Source organism: Nothobranchius furzeri, chromosome 19 (assembly GCF_043380555.1).
Source record: "Nothobranchius furzeri strain GRZ-AD chromosome 19, NfurGRZ-RIMD1, whole genome shotgun sequence".
In the NCBI taxonomy this organism is placed as follows: domain Eukaryota; kingdom Metazoa; phylum Chordata; class Actinopteri; order Cyprinodontiformes; family Nothobranchiidae; genus Nothobranchius; species Nothobranchius furzeri.
In genome coordinates, this window is record NC_091759.1 from 941,825 (window position 1) to 962,268 (window position 20,444).

General features: G+C 45.3%; 1 protein-coding gene across 1 annotated transcript; it reads right to left on the reverse strand.

Annotated features, from left to right (window-relative positions):
* Window positions 1–5,503: 5,503 nt before the first annotated feature.
* Window positions 5,504–17,016, reverse strand: mylipa (myosin regulatory light chain interacting protein a). Its single transcript, XM_015973773.3, has 7 exons — window positions 16,794–17,016; window positions 15,865–16,055; window positions 9,539–9,724; window positions 8,962–9,159; window positions 8,725–8,889; window positions 8,082–8,505; window positions 5,504–6,018 (listed from the first exon to the last, which is right to left on the reverse strand). Exons 1-7 carry the CDS (start codon window positions 16,917–16,919, stop codon window positions 5,821–5,823), a joined length of 1,488 nt encoding a protein of 495 aa, XP_015829259.3. The 5' UTR covers window positions 16,920–17,016; the 3' UTR covers window positions 5,504–5,820.
* Between the last annotated feature and the right edge of the window lie 3,428 nt (window positions 17,017–20,444).

The following is a 20,444-nucleotide window of genomic DNA, read 5'->3' on the forward strand; positions in this document are numbered from 1 at the left end:
ATCAAACTTTGACCACTAGGTGTCAGTGCAGCCACAGAAAACAGCTGCCACATAAGGAACAGGGGCCTGTCGCTCAGGAGGCTCTTCGTAGGAGAGAAAAAACATTTATAAGACAAAACTACATCTTGGAGCTAAAGCTTATGTAAAGGGGCCTTTGGGGAAAATTAAAAATATAAATTAAATGTTTTTTTTTAAATAATAGAACTGAAATAACTAAACAGGAGTCAAATCAAATAGCCTTTTTTTTAGCTAAATTGTCTACGTTTCTCTGTTGTTCAGATAACATTTAAGCCAGAGATATGAGATAAGGCTGTTGTACGTTAATAAACCCCATGCCACTTTTTTACTGTACCGATAAGACCTGCTGAAGAAGAGCAGACCTTTAAAATGAGCTGATAAGAAGAGAACAGCTCAGCTCGGCTGCGTCAGCGGGCTGCAGCCTCAGCTGGAGCCTCAGGTGTTTGGTTGACAGCAGAACAGGAAACACGCAGGCAGTGGCGGAGCTTGATATGTGCAACATGTGCGGCCGAACAGGGCGGCAGTCTGCAGGGGGCGGCATTTAATTTCCTTTTTTTTTTTTTTTCCTAAAAAATTTTTTTTTTAGCATCAACCAATACATAAACAAAACATAGAAATCGCATGTTCTTAATAATAATAGTGATGATAATAATATTTCTGTAATAAAAGCACAACAAAGTGTAACCCATATCAACTACTCCCTGTCACATGACCCACGTCAGCTGATGTGAGGTCCCTCTCCTGATTGGCTCCTTCCAAGTTGCGGCAACCATGAAAGCTGCTCCTGCCGTAAGCTTGTTGCTTGTAGAACGGTGTTGGAAAACAAAGCGTTTTTTCCCCCTCAATTCATTTATACTCTCATTTTACCTCAGCGGTAAGTGTTCTTAACATCTACCAATAACACCCTTTTACTTGTCAGTGACCAGTCGATCGTTTTCGCTATAAAAAAATGACCTTGTTCGGCGGAGTTCCCACCGCGAGCAGAACTCCGGTTCGAAAACGCTGTTTTTGAAACACTTTTATTTACTTAAGCACTTTAATGGGCTTAACTTGAAACCAAGAGCAATCGAATGATTATTGTTATGTGTTGCCTTGAATTCGGCTATGCTGTCTGTCAGACAGTTGTTTTCCTTTATTGTTTTTGTATTTGTTTGTAGCAAACGCTACTGGAATGCACAGATTGAGCTACGTAGCCAAGATGATTAATAATTGACCTGTTGTACATTCGTGATATGTTTACCGGTAAACTGAATCAAACTTGATGTGCTAATGAACATTTCTCTGGCCTACAGGTCAGGTTTTTTTTCCCCATGTTGAACTGATCTTCTTCATATTGAAGTGGCAAGCTGGTAGGACCATTCTTTCTTCTTGGAATCGGGAAATTAGCTATTATTTACCCCATGAAAAACGGAGGGGCAGCGGGCCGCTGGAGGTGCCCTGCTAGTATGATCCCGTTTAAACTGTAAACTGCCATAAAATAAAAACTATAATAGCTAGAGCGGTCTTTTTTTAGCTGAAAGTTGAGACTCTCGCCTTTCAGCACATCTGTACTGTACAAGTCGATGATGCCGACATGTTGCGTTAAGTGTGTCTATTTCAGTAGAACTTTGACAAGTGGTGAGAAGGTGGCCAGGAGCTGGATGTTGTATTCAGTTAGCAAACGTTGTTATATATATACACTCCACACAATCTGAAACAAAGTTGTAGGTGTACTGTTTTTTCGTGTGTGTGTGTGTGTGGGGGGGGGGGGGGGGTCACAGGGGTATCTGCACAGGGCGCCATTTAGGCCAGCTCCGCCTCTGCACGCAGGTGTTTACGGCTTGTTTTGAAATAGATGACTCTTACTATTTCACTAAAATATGCAATGTAAGGCTGAAAGCTGCAACGTCATCAGTCTGGGGTTTTTCTTTGTGCATGCATGTTTTTATTTTTGTTCTTTTCGCGCGCGCGTGTGTGTGGGGGGGGGGGGCAGATGTTTTTAGTGTAGGACTTTTTGGGGGGCGGGGGGTGGGTTGATTTTTTTTGGCAGAAAAATTCTGAGAAAATCTGCAGCAAACTCGTTTATTAACTGAGTGCACATGTAAACCTAAACCTAAAGGGATCTGCGGAAGAGCAACATGCAGCTTAAATCATGCAACATGTTGCCTGTCATCTTCATCCTCTGAGACAACACAGATGCACGCACAAACTCTCACAGATGGGACGGTCTCGGCCCAGATCACCAGCTGATGACGCCCCGTTTGCCCAAAAGGAACTTACCTGGGATTTCTGCTTCATGTGTGTCACCGGGACAGGCAGATGGAGGTGGGAGGGTGAGGATCTTTGATGTTCTTTTTTAATTGGCACGAGTTGAAATGATCAGAACTTAAAATTTTTATTAGCAGAGCGTATGGAGCTAGCTCCATAATATGGAGCATAAGAGCGGTTCAGTCAACGAGGATTAGGGCATGGAGAAGACAGAAAAACATCTGCAGCAGGTTGTAAACGTGATCAAAGTCCCAAAAGTCTCATAAAGCGAGTGAATATTTAATCAGCAGCTTTCTTTTCATTTATTTTTTGGTTACTAATTTCTGGTGTGTGCTCAGAAAACTGACCCAGATGTTTCAACAGAAACGTGACTTTCTGCATGCAGCCCAGAACAACTGAAATGGATAGATATGGATCTGTTATGATGGGGAGGGGAATGCTGCTTTATCATTTGACAAACTTTCCAGCAGGAACATTTAGCTGCGTCATTCCATCCTTCTCCAACCAGATCCCGACTGAAGCATGCTTCCTGTGTTTTTCCCGCGTTTTTTGGATTTAGGACAACAACTAATAACAATTTAAAGTTTTGGTTTGGAGAAATCCTGCAGAAGCCAAAAATCAAACAGGATTTCAACCCACACGTGTTATGCATTTATGACGAAATGCAGCACAGTATTTAAATGTGTTCATATTTCCTGTTTGTTGCAGTGATTTAAAAAATATTGGAGCAATTTTAGTTGTTTCATGTTTATTTGGGCTACATGCTACATTCTGTAACTTTGTTTTTTTTTAAGAGCAAGTTTACTGAGAAACCATTTTTACTTATTAATCTTGAAAATGATCAGTCACACTGAGTTTAACATGCAGACTAAACATGAAAAAAGTCTTTTACCCTTAAGTCCTGCATTAGCTTGTGGTAGAAAACAGATGGAAGAATGCTCCGTTCAGAATATCCTGACAGAGCTACGTCACACTGTCGCATTTATGGACTCACCCATCTTGACTGACGATGGGAAGACTGTTGTTGGTTTAGCATCTGGGAAACAGCAGAAAACATCTCAGCTAGTAGAAGCTAACTGTTAGCATTAGCAACTCGAGAGCAGAGAACCTCTCAGCTAGTAGAAGCTAACAGTTAGCATTAGCAGCTCGAGAGCAGAGATCGTCTCAGCTGGTAGAAGCTAACTATTAGCATTAGCAACTCGAGAGCAGAGAACGTCTCAGCTAGTAGAAACTGTTAGCATTAGCAACCCCACCACTTAGCAGAACTCCTCCAGGCGTGTGTTATTTGTGGAGATAAAACATCTACGTTGCAGAGCGAACAGAGTCAGTAGTAGATTCACGTTGCTGTTTGTCAGAGGTGAGATGTCCAAAAACCAGGAAATAAGACTCCAACTCCTGCCGTCTGAAGCTACTTTCTCCTCCAGCGGACTTCTCCGTTTTCAAACAGGGTCACCGGATCTTTTTCTTCTCCAGAAAACAACTTAAAGGCATTCCTTCCTGCTAGAGCCTGCTGCAAATGTATTAAACATGTGAAAAAAGTGTAACTTTTAGGGCTAAGAGTGTTTAATTACTTCTACATGATGTGCTTTAACCCTTCCAATAGCCCTCCGTGATTAACTAGAAACCCCAAAACACCTCTCTCCTCCCCCTGGAAGTCATTCTTGGAACTACTTCAGTGGTTGAGAGAGAAAACAGATGAGGATAGAAATAGGTATTTTATTTCAGAAGGTCAGACAGAGGGGTTCAGAGGAAAAAGCGGAGCGATCTATGGCTTCTATACTTTACTCTAGAATTACTTCCAGCATTTTCGTCACAGCCCACTGATGCTTGTCACTTCTAATCAACCCTGAGAGCTTCCTTTTGTACCAGAAGGGTTCAGCAGCGAGTGGACCTTTCAGTCTGCACAAATCCCTTTTTAATTAATTTAAAGCTCTTTTTAAATTAGGGGGGGGGGGGGGGGGGGGGATGAATGCACATAGCGACACTAGAAAAGGTCCTTTTAGTGGTTTTTTTTTATGTTTGTGCAACAAACTTTAAAAATTAACTTCAGCCGCTTGTATCTGTGATCTCATGCTTTTGGTCAAAGCTCGTGACCATAGGTGAGGGTTTCATTAGTTTTGATGGATATTTGTTCAGCTCTTTGGTTTGTCTCCTGGTTGACGGACAGAGCTTCAGAAATAAAGTTAGTGACTTATGCGTCGTCGTTACCACCCGAGTCGTTGGACTAAACTAGAAAACTCACTTTGAACGCGATTTTGGCCAAGATGTGGGAATAGTTAGTTTGATTTGGACCACAAAGATCCTGCAGGATCTTCTCCAAAAACCCAAAGTTACAATTAAAAATTCACAACTCAAACGTTTTCTACAAAATGTACTTTATTAATACTTTATTACATTAAAAGCAAAGTATATAAAAAGCCTCTCATTCACTAAGAGTTAACTTACAGAGCATAGTGGCTTTTGCTTCAGAAAACAGAAACAAACCGCTGCTTGTTCAACGTGAAACAGAATAAAAGTCTTCCCCCTGCAGTGACGGAGCTCGACTGCCAGCATCAAAGAACAAACAAACTCCGTCACCAGAAAAATAAAAACAAAGTCTGAGGAGATTTTGTGATGATAAAAAAACACGTTGCTGCTACATTTAGGGTCAAACCTCCAACAGACATGTGGGAAACTCCCATAGTAAAGTGGCAATGTCTCTTTTCTATTAAATAAGTCTTTGAATTTAAATAAAACAGAGAAGCTTGGCTAAAGAAAGCAAGTATTGCACTTAAACACCTCCTAGTACCCTTTAAAATACCCAGCCAGTAAAACCCAGAGAGGAAACGTGGAGCTGAAGCAGCCAAGCTTCGCCCGTAGGAGCTTCTCTTTTCCAGCTGGATGGAGATAAAGATTGAAGGTTGATGCAGAAACGGCTAAATGTTGAAAAACTCAACAATGGAGACCAGATTGGGAGTTCTTCTGGTTGGAGTGTCTGTTTATGGTCCTCCTGGTCTCTTGCTCGGCCTCGTGGACTCCTTAAGAGCGAGGCGTGATCGTCTTACGGCCGCTTGGATCCGATTAGCGACCTCGTCTATATTCAGGAGCAGCGCTGCTTAACCTCTAAATACCTCCTCATGGGCACGGAGAGCACAGCCCGTGAAAAACAAACACTACAAACGCATTCCACTCTAACATCACATCCACAAACCACAACAAAAGTTCAAAATGTACAAAACTACAAGAAAAAGCCTTCAAATTAAAAAGTGCCGTTTGGAGCTTTTCTACAACATACAGGGTTTGTGTTCTATCCGCCAAAATAAAGTTACCAATACAAAAGCATAATCCTGCATGCATCAGGTCAACTGATGCAATAACTTAACAGTAATATTAAAATCTAAAAGTAAGCGGTACACGACCCTTACGAACAGGAAATAACGGCAACCCAAAAGCCGACACGAGTGTCCATCTTTGATTAGGAGTTTCTGAAGGCGTTGGTGAGTTTCAGACCAAAAACAAAAAATCTCAAGTAGCTTTAAAGTGTCCGAGTGGAGTTTGGTGGGTCCGTTTCCTTCCTCACGTGTGGTAGAGCTTGTGTTCATACTCGGTGGTGGAGCAGCTGTGAGGCGGAGACGCCGCGTCTCTGAGGATGGGAGCCGGGACGCCGCTGCGGTGCTGATGGTTGTCGGTGAGCGTCAGGTTCAGGAGGCTGGTGCAGGTGGGCAGGTAGACGTGCTGCACGTGCTCCACCTCCGACCGGCACACGGGACACAGCTGGAGGGGAAAGACTTTAATTAAAAACAGGCTTATCTCGAGGATCCGGGAAGTTTTTAACCTCCAAACACTTTTAGTTTTGGGGGAGGTGGATGAAAAAGTCAGATACGCGCACACAAGAAGCTCCTGAGCTAACGGACAGATTAGCCAGGCTGCTGTAATCCCTTTATGTCCGACACACACACACACACACCTGATTAAGCGAGGGGACAACCAGGTCAGAGCAGCGAGGCTCTAGATGTTTAACGGCCAGAACAGAAGTATAATTAGAATCAGAGAATATGGGGTGACGGTGGCACAAGAGTTAAATGCTCGCCCCGTAATCAGAAGGTTGCAGGTTCGAGCCCCGCTCAATCTGTCGTTGTTGTGTCCTTGGGCAAGACACTTAACCCACGTTGCCTGCTGGTGGTGGTCGGAGGGACCGGTGGCGCCTGTGCTCGGCAGCTTCGCCTCAGTCAGTGCGCCCCAGGGCAGCTGTGGCTACATCGTAGCTCATTGCCACCAGCGTGTGAATGTGTGTGTGAATGGGTGAATGACTGGTTGTGTTGTAAAGCGCCTTGGGGGGTTTCAGGACTCTAGAAGGCGCTATATCAAATACAGGCCATTTACCATCTACCATCTACAAGTCCTTCACAAAAAATTAGCATATTTTATCCGACCAATAAAAGAAAAGTATTTCTACTACAAAAAAAAGTCAACCTTCAATTAATTATATTCATTTATGCACTCAGTACTTGGTCGGGAATCCTTTTGCAGAAATGACTGCTTCAGTGCGGCGTGGCATGGAGGCAATCAGCCTGTGGCACTGCTGAGGTGTTATGGAGGCCCAGGATGCTTCGATAGCGGCCTTAAGCTCATCCAGAGTGTTGGGTCTTGTGTCTCTCAACTTTCTCTCCACAAAATCCCACAGATTCTCTACGGGGTTCAGGTCAGGAGAGTTGGCAGGCCAACTGAGCACAGTAGTACCATGGTCAGTAAACCAGTGGTTTTGGCACTGTGAGCAAGTGCCAGGTCGTACAGAAAAAGGAAATCTTCATCTCCATAAAGCTTTTCAGCAGATGGAAGCATGAAGTGCTCCAAAATCTCCTGATAGCTAGCTGCACTGACCCTGCCCTTGATAAAACACAGTGGACCAACACCAGCAGCTGGCATGGCACCCCAGACCATCACTGACTGTGGGTACTTGACACTGGACTTCAGGCATTTTGGCATTTCCCTCTGCCCAGTCTTCCTCCAGACTCTGGCACCTTGATTTCTGAATGACATGCAAAATTTGCTTTCATCCGAAAAAAGTACTTTGGACCACTGAGCAACAGTCCAGTGCTGCTTCTCTGTAGTCCAGGTCAGGCGCTTCTGCCGCTGTTTCTGGTTCAAAAGTGGCTTGACCTGGGGAATACGGCACCTGTAGCCCATTTCCTGCACACGCCTGTACACGGTGGCTCTGGATGTTTCTACTCCAGATTCAGTCCACTGCTTCCGCAGGTCCCCCAAGGTCTGGAATTGGTCCTTCTCCGCAATCTTCCTCAGGGTCCGGTCACCTCTTCTGGTTGTGCAGCGTTTTCTGTCACACTTTTTCCTTCCCACAGACTTCCCACTGAGGTGCCTTGATACAGCACTCTGGGAACAGCCTATTCATTTAGACATTTCTTTCTGTGTCTTACCCTCTTGCTTGAGGGTGTCAATGATGGCCTTCTGGACAGCCGTCAGGTTGGCAGTCTTACCCATGATTGCAGTTTTGAGTAATGAACCAGGCTGGGAGTTTTTAAAAGCCTCAGGAATCTTTTGCAGGTGTTTAGAGTTAATTAGTTGATTCAGATGATTAGGTTAATAACTCGTTTAGAGAACATTTTCATGATATGCTAAATTTTTGAGACAGGACTTTTGGGTTTTCATGAGCTGTACGCCAAAATACTCATTAGAAACAAAAGGCTTGAACTACTTCAGTTGTGTGTAATGAATCTAATATATATGAAAGTCTGATGTTTATCAGTACATTACAGAAAATAATGCAGATTTTTTTCAGAAGGACCTGTATAAGTTGTTTTGTAACCTGGCGTTCTCACCTCCAGCTGACTGGCGCAGCTCTGGCAGCACACCATGTGACCGCAGGGGCAGAAGGCGGCGTCGATCTCCTCCTCGCAGCACAGCATGCAGAGCAGCGCCTCCCGGAGCTTCTGCAGCCTCTCCTGCAGGGCCCGGCTCTGCTGGCAGCTGCTACAGTTCAGCTCCACGTCCCGCCGGCTGTCCCGGCTCGGGGATCGCGAGGGAGGGGAGCGCTCGCCGCTCTCGGAGTGCGGCGCCAAGTCCACAACGCCCGCGTTGTAGAGCATGCGGCGGGCGTGGTCGTACACCTCCTTGGAGGTGCGTCTGATGTCGAAAATGTATTTCTTGCCCACATTGATGTTTTCGTTGAGGAAGAGCGACGCCAGGTGGCCCTTAAAGTCTCTGCTGTACTGCATCATCACGGCGTTTGTGACCGTGTCACACCTGGGGAGGAAAACACCTGATTGGACTCGTTGTTTAAGCACATCAGCATGTTTTCTCAGTACAACGGTAAAAAAAGCAGCAGGTTAATGTTCAACACACTAAACGGAGCGGAACTCGCTTTTACGGAGCACGCTCCTCGTGTTTTCCAGCATCTGGGATTATTTTTTGGCTTGAGCCGAATAATCTGTGTAGGTTAAAGACCTAAAAGCTGGGCTGTACCTGTAGAAGGCGTGGGTCTCCGTGATGGCCCGGTACAGACCACTCGCTGCCCGGTTACTGATCAGCTTGAACAAAAGCACGACGCTGTCATTCGTGTCCTTGGTAACCGTCAGGTAGACGCTTTTCCCCGACTGGGTGGCGATCTGGATGATGGGATAGCTCACTCTAAAAAAAAGGGACGGTTCTCATTATTAATCGATATTAAAGCCATTTCAGTCAAACTCTCATCGAGCTTACCTGTTGACTAAAGAGAAGTCCTCCTTACACACGGCGATCCCCTCGGGGCCGACGCCGATGGCGAGCCGCTGAGCGTTGGCGTCGCGAGCCCAGTGCCACTCCACGCCGTAGTGCTCCAGGGAGGAGACCAGCTGCAGGGCCTGGTACTCCACCGAGGCCTGGCTCGACCCTTCCAACGCCTTGTGTCTGGAAACGATGCTGCAGGAGGAACGCCACAGCTCAGTGAACCTCGGCGTGGTCGGGTTACATTAAAGACCAGAAATCCTACAGGAAGCGGAGCGTTGCTTTAAAAACTAAACTTTCTGATTGCGGAGGCTGCTTTCTGGGGAAAGGGTGGAGTGTTTTGTTTAGAGATCTTCGATAAAGCAGCTCTGTCACGCTCGTTTTGTTTAGAGATGATCAGCTGATCGCCCTGGCAACAAAACTATGTAAACAAACACGTATCTGAGCTCCAGTCGGCTGATTAAAGCTCGTTTAGTGATTCGCAGCGAGACCGCGAGGCTGTCTGCTGTAGATCTGACCCAAGTGTCACACTTCCTGTTGACCAGCGGCGGCGTCTGTGAGGAGGGGGGTGTACCTGCTGACGGTGTCGGCGCTGGGCTCCTCTCCACACAGGTCTGAGTACCAGTACCGGGCCGTGTTCTGGTTGTAGTCGCCGAACTCCGCCTGTGCCAGCAGAGCGCTCAGCTCCTCCGCCTGCTCCGAGCCCATGTGCAGGTGACCGTGCTGGAGGTCCTCCTTCACGTGCATGAAGAACAGGTGTCTAGGAAAGAGGACGAACGCAAACGTGGTTCATCTGTAAAACACACTCACAGCTGAGCCTCCCAGCAGACGTTCGTTCACCTGATTCACCCTTCATCACACCTGAGATGAGTTCTTTGAGGAGGACTCGCCTGGTAAACAAACGCTCGCCGTTTACCGGAGTAACTGTTTTTGTTTGGGCTGAGCGATTACAAAGAGAACGCCGGGTTCTGGTGTGGTCAAGAAAAACATCTAGCTTTTCATGAAAACATGGCCGTTCCCATTGTTTTTACGGAGATGAGAGGACCCCCCCGGCAGCAGCAGGAGACGATACGTGAACGGCAGCAACACCCTGGATGACTCAATCCTTACATCACTGGGAGCTGAAATGACCCAAGACTTCTTCACCTCAGCTGACAGACGACAAACTAAAATCATGTTGTTTGTGTCCACCTGGACGGTGGCTTCTTCTACCTTCTACTGGTGAATCGTCCGTTTCTACCCCGTTGTCATGTAGCGAGTCATCTCACAGGACTAACAGCCTCGTGTCTTGTGATGGCGTGTTTTTGTTGCTTCGGAGGGCAACAACACAGACACGCCTCGCCCGACTTGCGTTCTCAGCGCCTCTGGAGCATCAACAGAATCTGAGAGGCAACAAAAGCAACGTGGGTCTGCAGCCAGACGCCAAGAACCGAGCCCCGCAGCCGGCGAGCCTCGGGCAAAACAACCCGGGCTTTGATATGGTGTTCCCCCCCCCCCCCCACACACACACACACACACGCTGAGGTCTATTGTGTCAGGCCCAGCAGGCACTGCTTGTCAGCTACCTGCCTGACGCACACAATAGCGCTAACCTGGCAGGAAGTTTACTACAGGTCGTTGGGGAGAGGTTACTACAGGGCAAACGGTGGAGGTTACTCTAGTTCACGTGGAGACCGGCTGAAAGGCAGAAATGCACCTTTTTAACCCTTTTAGACACCTGAGTGAAAACGTCTCCTAACGAGGCACGCGGCAGGTCGACGTGTCCTGAAACCAGAACTCCAGACCCCCCCGACGGCGGTTCCTGCTCCACGTCTCACACAAAAGCCTCTCCGGTATCAAATATTCAAAACGGCGTCGGCTCCAGACGCGGAACAAGTTCTCCCACTTCAGCTCCGGTTATGTCACGGAGCTCCGCGCAGCAACAAGAAGCTGTTATGATCAAAACAACACGGCTGGTGCTTTATCACTCTGGCTGCTGTAACAAACAGAGCTGGTGCTGCCTCAGCTGGGTTCGGACACACATCGCTCCTCAGAACCAGAATCTTTGACATTAACTTAAGAAAACAAAGTAAAAATGCAAGATTTTGTTTTTTAGAGTTTGAACACTTGAAACTAAAACTTAGGTTTGGGTTCTTTATATTTTTACGCCAACATGTCACTGGTAACGGATGCCTGGCCTTTATGAGGGGTACCGGGCGGCGTGCACGTACAGACGTTTGGTTCAGAGTGGTTTCTGGCGCCGTTTCTCTTCACTTTCACGTGAGCGGACCGTAGAAGACCCGGTTACGTTCGCACAGGGACTGAATTTAAACAGCTGTTGAATTTTTATTTTATCTCAGCAAAAGAATTTTAACTTTTAACCAAAGTTTAACAATAAAGCGACCGAGTGTTAAAGCTGCTTTCCGAAGTTTTCCCCTTTCAGAAATGATGTACGATTTTTCAGAAATCCGTAAAAGTGATCGTCTCATCATGTACTTTGATATAATATAAGCAATAGGTCTTTTTTTTTTTTTTGCTAAACACGCCCCCTGCCCCGCAGAGCTCCGTGCAAAAGGAAACTGAGCGCCGACCAGAACTAACCAATAGCGTTAGACTACCGCTTAGATGCTTCAAATTTAAGGAATACCTCGGCTGATGCAGAGTTGATGAACTTTTCACGGACAAGAAAGTCTCTAAAATATAAATATATGAAAACACAACATGACATGAGAATAATACTCGTAAAACAGCGTGTTTTAGCGGTTTGTCGGCTACAGAAGCACGTTTATAAACAGAAACGTGAAGTCGCCATCTTAAAAAAACTGAGCAACAGACTTTTTGTGTGATACGCTTGTCAGCCACTAGATGGTGCCAGAAGAAGAAAGAGAAAGAGAAATACTCCGGAAAGAAGCTTCATAGTGGGTAAATAAAACGTTTTAGAGCTTTTATTAAGTCGACGTTTTTCAGGAACTTGGGCCGTTTCTCAGTTTGCGTCGTCTGAACTTGTGTACTCACGTTGGCCCAAGTACTGTTCCAGTCTTAAGTACACTTTTATGCAAGTACACTCAGAGTTCCTGGATGTGTTCTGGCTCCGCCCACTGTATCGAGGATGCATCTTTCTGTGGACGTGGGCTAGGCATCCCATAATACATAGCGTCGCAAAGTGCTATAGCTGATAACTGTAGTGTTTTCTATCAGAAATGCAATTGAATATATAAAGTTGGCTGTTATTGCAATGATTGTGTGTAAGCTGTAAAATCTGTGTGCATTTGTTGTTTTTTACTCTTCTATAAAGAAGCTAATCCACTACAAAATAAAAGCACCTCAGATCTGTTATGATGAAAAATAAACTTGCCTTCATTTAACTGCAGGAAATGCTGGTATTTCATTTAAAAAAATGGACCAAATAAAACATTTATTCGTAGTTATTTTGTTATTTAAAGGACAAACAAGACTTTATCTTTATGCCAGTTGCCTTCGGTGCAGATCTGCTCCACACGCTTCGTCGTCCTGTACTCTAGACTTTCTGGTGTACTAGCCAAGATCGTACTTGTCAAGTACACAAGAACGTACTGCCGTCATAAATGCACCTGCACAGGGCTGCCCGTGGATGTGCCTGAGTTTTAAAGAGGTGCATCTCCTAGATCAACCCCTCATGTTTTTAAACCATTTCCAGGCAGGAACACATGAACACACACGGTGTGTGTTCAGTAACTCACTCGGACCGTCGCACGCGTCTCTCCGGAGTTGTGTGCACTTCTGAAGTCTCGGCATCGCCTTGTTCTCTGTGCAGCCTCAATGGCAGGAAGTCTGTGTTGAGACTGAAGTTCGGTGGCCTACTTTTCCTGCATCACACCGTTTCTCCTTTAAAGGGATGACCTATAACCAAAGCTTTAAGAGGATTACTCTTGTGAAGTTGTGTGCAGGTAGTCGGGACTTGTGCAGGACACCGAGCGCTTTGGTTTGGTTTAGATTTGAATATTTTTATCAGTTTGAGCAAAACTTTTTTAACAAAGCAGAAGCTCACGATTCCATCCACCTAGAGAAGTGTTTCTGCTCCAGTCAGAGAGGAACTAAACATCCCCGCACACTGAAACTCGACACCGCTGCCTAGCACGGTTTCAGCTCCACTCTTAACAATGCGGTTTGTGAGCTAGTCAGATAACAGCCTGCCACAAGCTATGTGCTGGGGTTACTCTCAGTCAGTGACCTGCAGTAAACTTCGCTCAACACCTTCTTCCAGGCGGGCTGGAGCTGAAGCTCATCTTATAAAAGCAAAGTAGCAGCGCATTAATTCCAGGCACCAAGTGCAACACATGTCCTGCTGGACCGAAAGCTACGAGGCGATAAAACAAAAGGCCGTTTGTGTGCTAAACTCGGCGGGTCGCGGGCTGGTGAAACAGCAGTTATGGGCCAGCATCAGCTCCCAGTTCAGGCTCTGAATAAAGAGAACGGCCTCCAATTTGGGACAAAGGTTAACACGTTAGCAGGTGAAATCCTGTCCGTTTAGAAGCAAAACGTGCTGCTAATCGTGAATTCAGACCCGCAGGCATCAAACTAGTGTGTGAGCAGAATAAATACTTTAGTTTTTTGGGGGAAAACGAGCTTCTTAAGGTGTTTTGGGTTGGTTTCACCTTAAGAAAGTGACTTGTTCCCCTTAGCTGGCAGGAACACTCACTAGATCGATTGTCCCGTCACAAGACCGGCGCACACAAAGAAAAGCTTTTAATTTGAAAGGTTTTTGTCTCCAGGTCAGCCGGCGAAGTCTTCCTCGAGTGCTGGAGATTATGTAACAGAAGGAGCGGTCACAAAGTGTCAGCGATCAATGTAACGCAGTATTTTTATACCGCAGCTGTTGCTTTTGTCACGGTCGTGCCGTGGAAGTCATTTTCCGGACGGTTTCTGGCAGATGGATTAAATCCGAGTTTGGATTTAAGTGAAAAACAAGCAGTTTTGTGTTCAAGCCCATAGCCAATCCACTCTCCTCCCGAGGAACCCCACGTTTGCCTGATCAGAATGTTAAAGAGGACCTCTAATGAAGGGAAACTAATTCGCTCGTTTAAAGCTGAACCCCGTCAGAGCAGCGAGTTAAACGCTGCAGATCAGCGGGTCTGAGCTTTCACATCTGCTCGTTCGTTCCACGTGCCTCAACGTGTGCACGACGAGTCCTGAAATTATCTGAACGAGGCCAGAAAATCCTCCAGAAATTCAGGATAAACTGGAAAGAGTTGTGGAGAAAACTGATGCGAGTCAAATTAAAAATCTGCGCCTCTGGCTGGTCCCCGTCAGTCGGATCCCAGCTGTAGAACGCTGAGCAGCAACCCCGTCAGCAGTCGCCGCTTCACTTGTGAGCTTCAAAGCACCGCGACATCCTCAAAGAAGAGACGGCAGAAAAAAACATGCTTTTATTTTATTAAAGTGTTTTGAGCTACGAGATGAAATACAGATTATTTCATTTATACTAGAGGTCAGAGCTCAGGCAGCCATCTAAAGAATGGAGCCTGGAAGCGAGAGAGACCGAAGCGTGGAGCCACACATCTCAGATGGGCGAGTATTATGGGGTGTAAACAGCTTTATTGTATCAAGTGTTTTAAATAACTAGAATTTTAATCCTAATTCAGTCAGAGCCGACCTGCGAGGTTGCTGGGAGTGAAACCTTACGTGGCAACGGCTTATGTAAGCAGCTCTGTGCCAGATCAGAGGCTCACATCATGGAGCCTATAGGAAGGGTCCTCGCCAACGGGGACGATAGCGTTCACGCACGCAGTCAAAACAATAAAACGCATCATAAACGGCCTCCAGGCGGTCACCATGAGTCACATCTGCCCTCAGACCGGCTCCAGGGGCCAAACTGGGTGAAAGGTGACGGCGCCGTCACTTTAATAACTACAGCTCCACATGCCTTCCATCCCTTATCTTTATCTCACCTTTTCATGACTCTGAGACCTCCCCCTCACACACACACACACACACACACACACACCTCAGCCAACAGCTGCTGTCTGTAGATAACCCCGTATAATCTACTGGAGGTCAGAGCTCAGGCAGCCAACTGCTCTCTGCTCCACCACTCTGCTTTCACTTTCCACTTCAAAAGGCAGACAAAAGGAAAAGAGACAGGACCTTATTTGAGTTTCAAGTGAAAGGTGAGAGCAGTGGAGCATCTTGGCACGAGCGGCTACGTTTGTGCCCAATTATCGACGTCCTGCAGATGCAAAAGTCCCGGAGCACACTCCGGCTCTCCCGCCGCGGCCTCACCAGGTGTGAAAACGCAGCTTCATACCGCGACCCACGTGGCGGCGGGAGTCCGGATCCGGACTTCCTTCCTGCAGCTGCCAGCCTTTCAGGTGGCAAATAAAAATAAAAGACTCAATAATAGGAAACGCAAGCGGCGTCCCAAGGCAGTTAAGAATTTAGTTGTGTCACAAGTGTGTGTTACTCACTTTCCTCATGAAAGCCAAACCACTCAGGAGGAAGAAATAATAATACCTGACTGGCCTGTTTCCAACCCAAGCTGTCAGGCAGGGGGGCTTTTTATTTCAAACCGAAACAGATTCAATGGGAGTGGAGATGAGGGGTCCCACTGCTGCACAGACCACTGGGTCCCCTGGTGGAGGGGGTGGGGCACGGTGGGAGCAACCGATCACATTTCCAGCTGGGTGCTCCAGCAGTATGACCTATAGTAACCCAGGAAGGCTTGACAAAGGGGTTACTAAAGGGCATTCCCACTGCAGTGGAAACAAAGTGATCAGGTTTTGGGTTGGGCGATCTCCCTCTCTCTCTCTGACACAACATCAATGTACATAAAAGCCGGTTTAGCTCAGCGTATCATCTGATCTGCGTCTTTTAGACACATGCCTTTTATTTCAGATGGATGTTTTGAGTCAAATGGAGGCAAATCAGTGACGAAAGGTCAGGTACCTCGTCTGCTCCTGCAGGATGAGATGGGGCTCAACGAAAAACTTGACCCGCAGCCTCAGCCGACAGGGCGTCAAGTTATCCATCTGCTGGCAGATGCGATTCCTCAGGTTCAGCCACAAGCTCTCTCCTTTGCTGCCCGTGAACTGCAGCCCAAAGTAGTCCACTTCGATTATGCCCAACTTTCTGCAAACCTGAGAGGTGAAAGAAACCGCTGATTAGGGTGGAGGTTAAACAAAATAATCAAATGTGTAACGAATGCATATTTTGCATGTTTAAATTCACAGAGTAGATTGGTTTACTGTCAGGAAATCCTGGGTGCAGCAACTTGGGGAAGTGGCACGCATACATGAATAATAATATTTATTACAGTAAAGCGGAGATTTCCTGTGGGGGAAAAAGGTTTAAAACAGAAAGTCTGTGCACTGTTTGCACAGAAGCCAGGAGGAATGCAAATGCACAGGGATGAACTTTAGTAACCCCAGACAAAGCCACCGCTCTCTGATGGTGCAGAAAACTAGGAGCTTTCCCTTTAATGCGTTCAAACTTCTATGCACACACAGAAAGTCACCATATCAACCATGAAACCCGCCGTTAGTGTTTAATTATTACAAATAAATGTTTCCAAGAGCCTCACAGACAGTGCTACATGTTTGGATTAACGCTTTTGAGGGTTAAACAACAAATAAAGCTATTTTAACACCATGGAAATGAAGCTAAATAACAATTAGGCTAATTTGTGCAGAAACTAGCTTACCGATGCTATGTTTAACTTTTAATTTAGCGGCAAATGTAATGGAATTAAGTTTAACGCGGATGAGTATTTGAAGTTTTATGACCCAGTGAACGTTTTACTGATTTATGACACCATGACAGCCACTTAAACAACAAAATAAGAAAACGAGCGAACAAAGCGCGTTTCATGCGCCTACCTTATTCAGACAGTCTTCACCGTTCGCCTTCGCATCAACTTCCACTTCCATCACCACCGAATCCGGACGAGTAACGTGGCAGAGCATTTTGGCTGCTGTGAATCTTTGGTGTGCCACGTTTAACATAAGAACAACTTTTCTCTTGCCTTCTTTTAAAACCCTCTACATCGAGCCTTCATCACTTTCTACCGCCAGCTCACTCCGTGCTTTCAATCTGCTTCCACCAGCTGTACGTCAATAAAAATAACCTACGTAGCACCGCCTACTTAAAGATGTCCAATCACAGAGGGTTTAACATACTCGCTGGTAATTTTTAACCAATCGGAAGTCGTATTACATGCTAGTGTTGTGGTTGTTCTCCTGTTGCTTGAAGCGCGGAGAAGCCAACAGCGCCCTCTTGTGGTCGTTCTGTTTCCTGCCTCTAGAGTCTTTTCACACACCTGAAATAAATGAATTTGATATTTCTACCGCCGCTAGAAGAACGCAGGTAAGTGCAACGGCCTGTTTCTTGCTCTTTCGTCGCTACGTTATAATTTATATATGTGAACGCACACCATAACAGCGAGAGTACTTTCTGCTTCACCTTCTTTTGCTCTCTAAAGCTTTCAATGAATTTTTTATATTAGCAGCTTCAACTTTTCCACAGAATCGTGCTTCTGTTACACGATAAATTACTTTGGACTCATCATTTATCCTCAGACTTTATAAAAGTCCTTTCTTGCATGTAATTGGAGAGCTATTATGCAGCTTATGTTTTTGTTGAAGCTTTTTTTATGCTTTATTTTTCCAGAGGCCTCCACACAGAGTCAACATTTCAGCACATATTCCAGCTCATTGCATCCCCAACAGGTACTGTTCTACCATATATAATTCAGCAGTGCAGCATTGTGATGAATGCATTTAGGGCAGGGAATGTGAAGAAAACCACAGCTTTTTACTTTAACCAGGAATGGTGTTCAGCCAAGCTTATCATTTTTTTGCAAAGGACAATTTAGAGCATGTCCCTCCATAATTCATGTTGCATACCATTCAGAGGGAAAGCAGGGGAAAAAAACAATCGTTTTAAGGCTCTGCTTTATACATGGGGATTGAGGGATACAAAGCAGTTTTAGCTAGCACCCCCTAGTGTCCGTTAGTAAAACCAAAGTGAAACTTATCCTTGCTGCACGTTTGTCGTTTAACACCTAAATCTAACTTCTGAAATGTCTCCTCAGCCTTCATTAGTTTCTACAGGAGTAGTTTGTCACTAAATCAAACAAATCAGCTGTGTTCACAATCTAAAACATACAGGAAAAGTGCTGGAAGCAGACTGTTAGCTCCACTTTAGTAAGTCTCAGGCCTAGTCCTCACGTAGCCGGGTTTTTTTAAAAACGAATATCCGCCCCTCCAAAAACTTGCATCCACACCACCTCGTTTAAAAAAAACTGTCCACACGTACCCGGATAAATACGTTGTTAAGGACATGCCAGACCTGTAGGCGGCAGTACTTCCCCCATTCTTAACCTCGTCCTTCGTCTGTGGTCTTCCGCAAGGAGCAGTAATTCTGCTTGCAAAACCAAACAAGCAAAAAGCGCTTGGACAATTGATAAAGCGAGCGCAGCTCTGAGGGCATCCATGCTGTCGGCTAGTGTAAACACAGGTCGCACACGTGATGTCAGCATTTTTTTGTCGCGGAAAGTGACGTTGCGGACCTTAAAACTCCGGTTTTGTCTGTCCACACGCAGACGCCCAAAACGGAGAAAACGCAGATCTTCACTTTGGCCGGAGTTTTTAAAAAGATCCATTTTCGTGTGAAAAAACTCCGTTTTCGTGTGGACGACAGGCCAAAACATAGAAAAATATCTATGTTTTGGCAGATCCCCGGCTACGTGTGGACAGGGCCTAAAAGGGACCGGACTGGCACTCTGAAGGTGCAAGTGCGTTATTCTGGCCTCAGGGGCGATGGGGTCTGAGTTACATTTCATTAACCCAGTAAAGGGTCGTTCTAGCACACACTGGCTCAAGAAAACAATTACAAATTTGAAAAAGTTGCACAATATGCCTTTGAAATAGTAAACAGATGCTTTTATTTTGGTTTTTATCAGGTGTGGAAATCAAATCTTTTTGGTCTTTCAGGAATCCTGGGTGCAAATATTGGCAGAGCATGATGATTTCATTTGGTACCAATTCTGGTTAATGATCCATCCAGCTAGTCCAATAAGGGTCATGAAGTGTTACTATGCCCTAGTTCACAGAAGTAAACAGACGGTGGCATGTTTGCAGCCAGCTGAGCGAGCTTCACATTAATGTGTCACACCAAGTCCATTTTGTGCAAACATGAACAAAGGTTTAGCAAAATCCCAAGTTTGGAATGATGTTGTGTTTGTAATGTTTTTATGGTTAAGGTTGAAAATAACGCCACAAAGTCAAATCTGAGTTTTATTTCAGTTCAAGTCAAATAGCTCACAACTAAACACCTGCAGCTGTTGCACATTTAACAAGAATTAACTTAAATAATTCACTCTCAATTTCCAGGAGTTAAAATCTTGAACCTTAAAATCTTTCTTACTAAACTGGAATCATGTAAATCATTAAGTAGGCGTTCATATTCCTAGAAAATAAACAGAACCCTGCACATTAAGTCAGCTGTTGCACGCGAGTGAATAGGTCGGCCGACGCTGAGTCAGTACAGTGTGCTGTCTTTATGCCGGAGGTGGTGTAAGTGTGCAGCAGACTGCGTGGAGGCGACGTGAAGCTGCAACTGTAGAGCCATAAATGAACCCAACAGCCACCTTTGACCTGGAGCTGTGCTGGATGAGCACACGGCCACGCTTGCACGTATGGTCACGGAGCCTGCCGGGCGCCGGGCCAGAGGTCGGGTTAAACTAATAGTATGTCGGACCTTTTTGTTTACTCTGATTTAAATAGCACAAGTGGGTAAACGACAAACAAAAAATAAATGTTTAGTCTCACTTTAATGGTTTCTTGTGATATAACAACGTTTTGTAACATTTTTATGTCCACTAAACTACTTTTAATGTTTAACATTTCCGAGTAGATCTCCCTAAATTTACTTTTAACCATTTCAGAAGTTGGTCTCAAATCGGCTACAAGTGTTTGCAGTGGCGCCTCCAGACATTTCTCATGGGGGGCCATGGCCCCCCATCCACTCATCACTGAATGTTTGAAAGTTTTTTTTAATCAATCAAATCTTTTATTAACTTGAATTATTGTCAAGATACAAAAGGATGTATCCAGACCATTTTTAATTCTTCATTGATTTAGCTTTCACCTCACGTTCAGTCTCAGAATTATTTACCTTTGCTTTATTTTATTAGCGGATTACAGCTTCCACCGGAGTTTAAAGCAGCTTCTAGAGTTGGCTTCAGTCCATTTTTAACAGTTGCTGATGGTAAAGTGAGTTTCTACTTGAAACAAAAGTAAACCACAATTACCGCTTTCTCTGGAACAGAACACTCATTGTTTCTCAGCTCTAGTCTTTTATGTAAAGCCTCTCAAGATACAAATTGCGAGGTGCTTCACAAAAACAATTTGCAAAAAAAAAAATTTATATTCAAGAGGAAAATCTGCTGAAGTTTGTTTGTGTGCAATCAATGAAAATGTAAAAAGTTTAGTATCCGACAGAGAAACGTCCGTTTTTCCACATCGTGC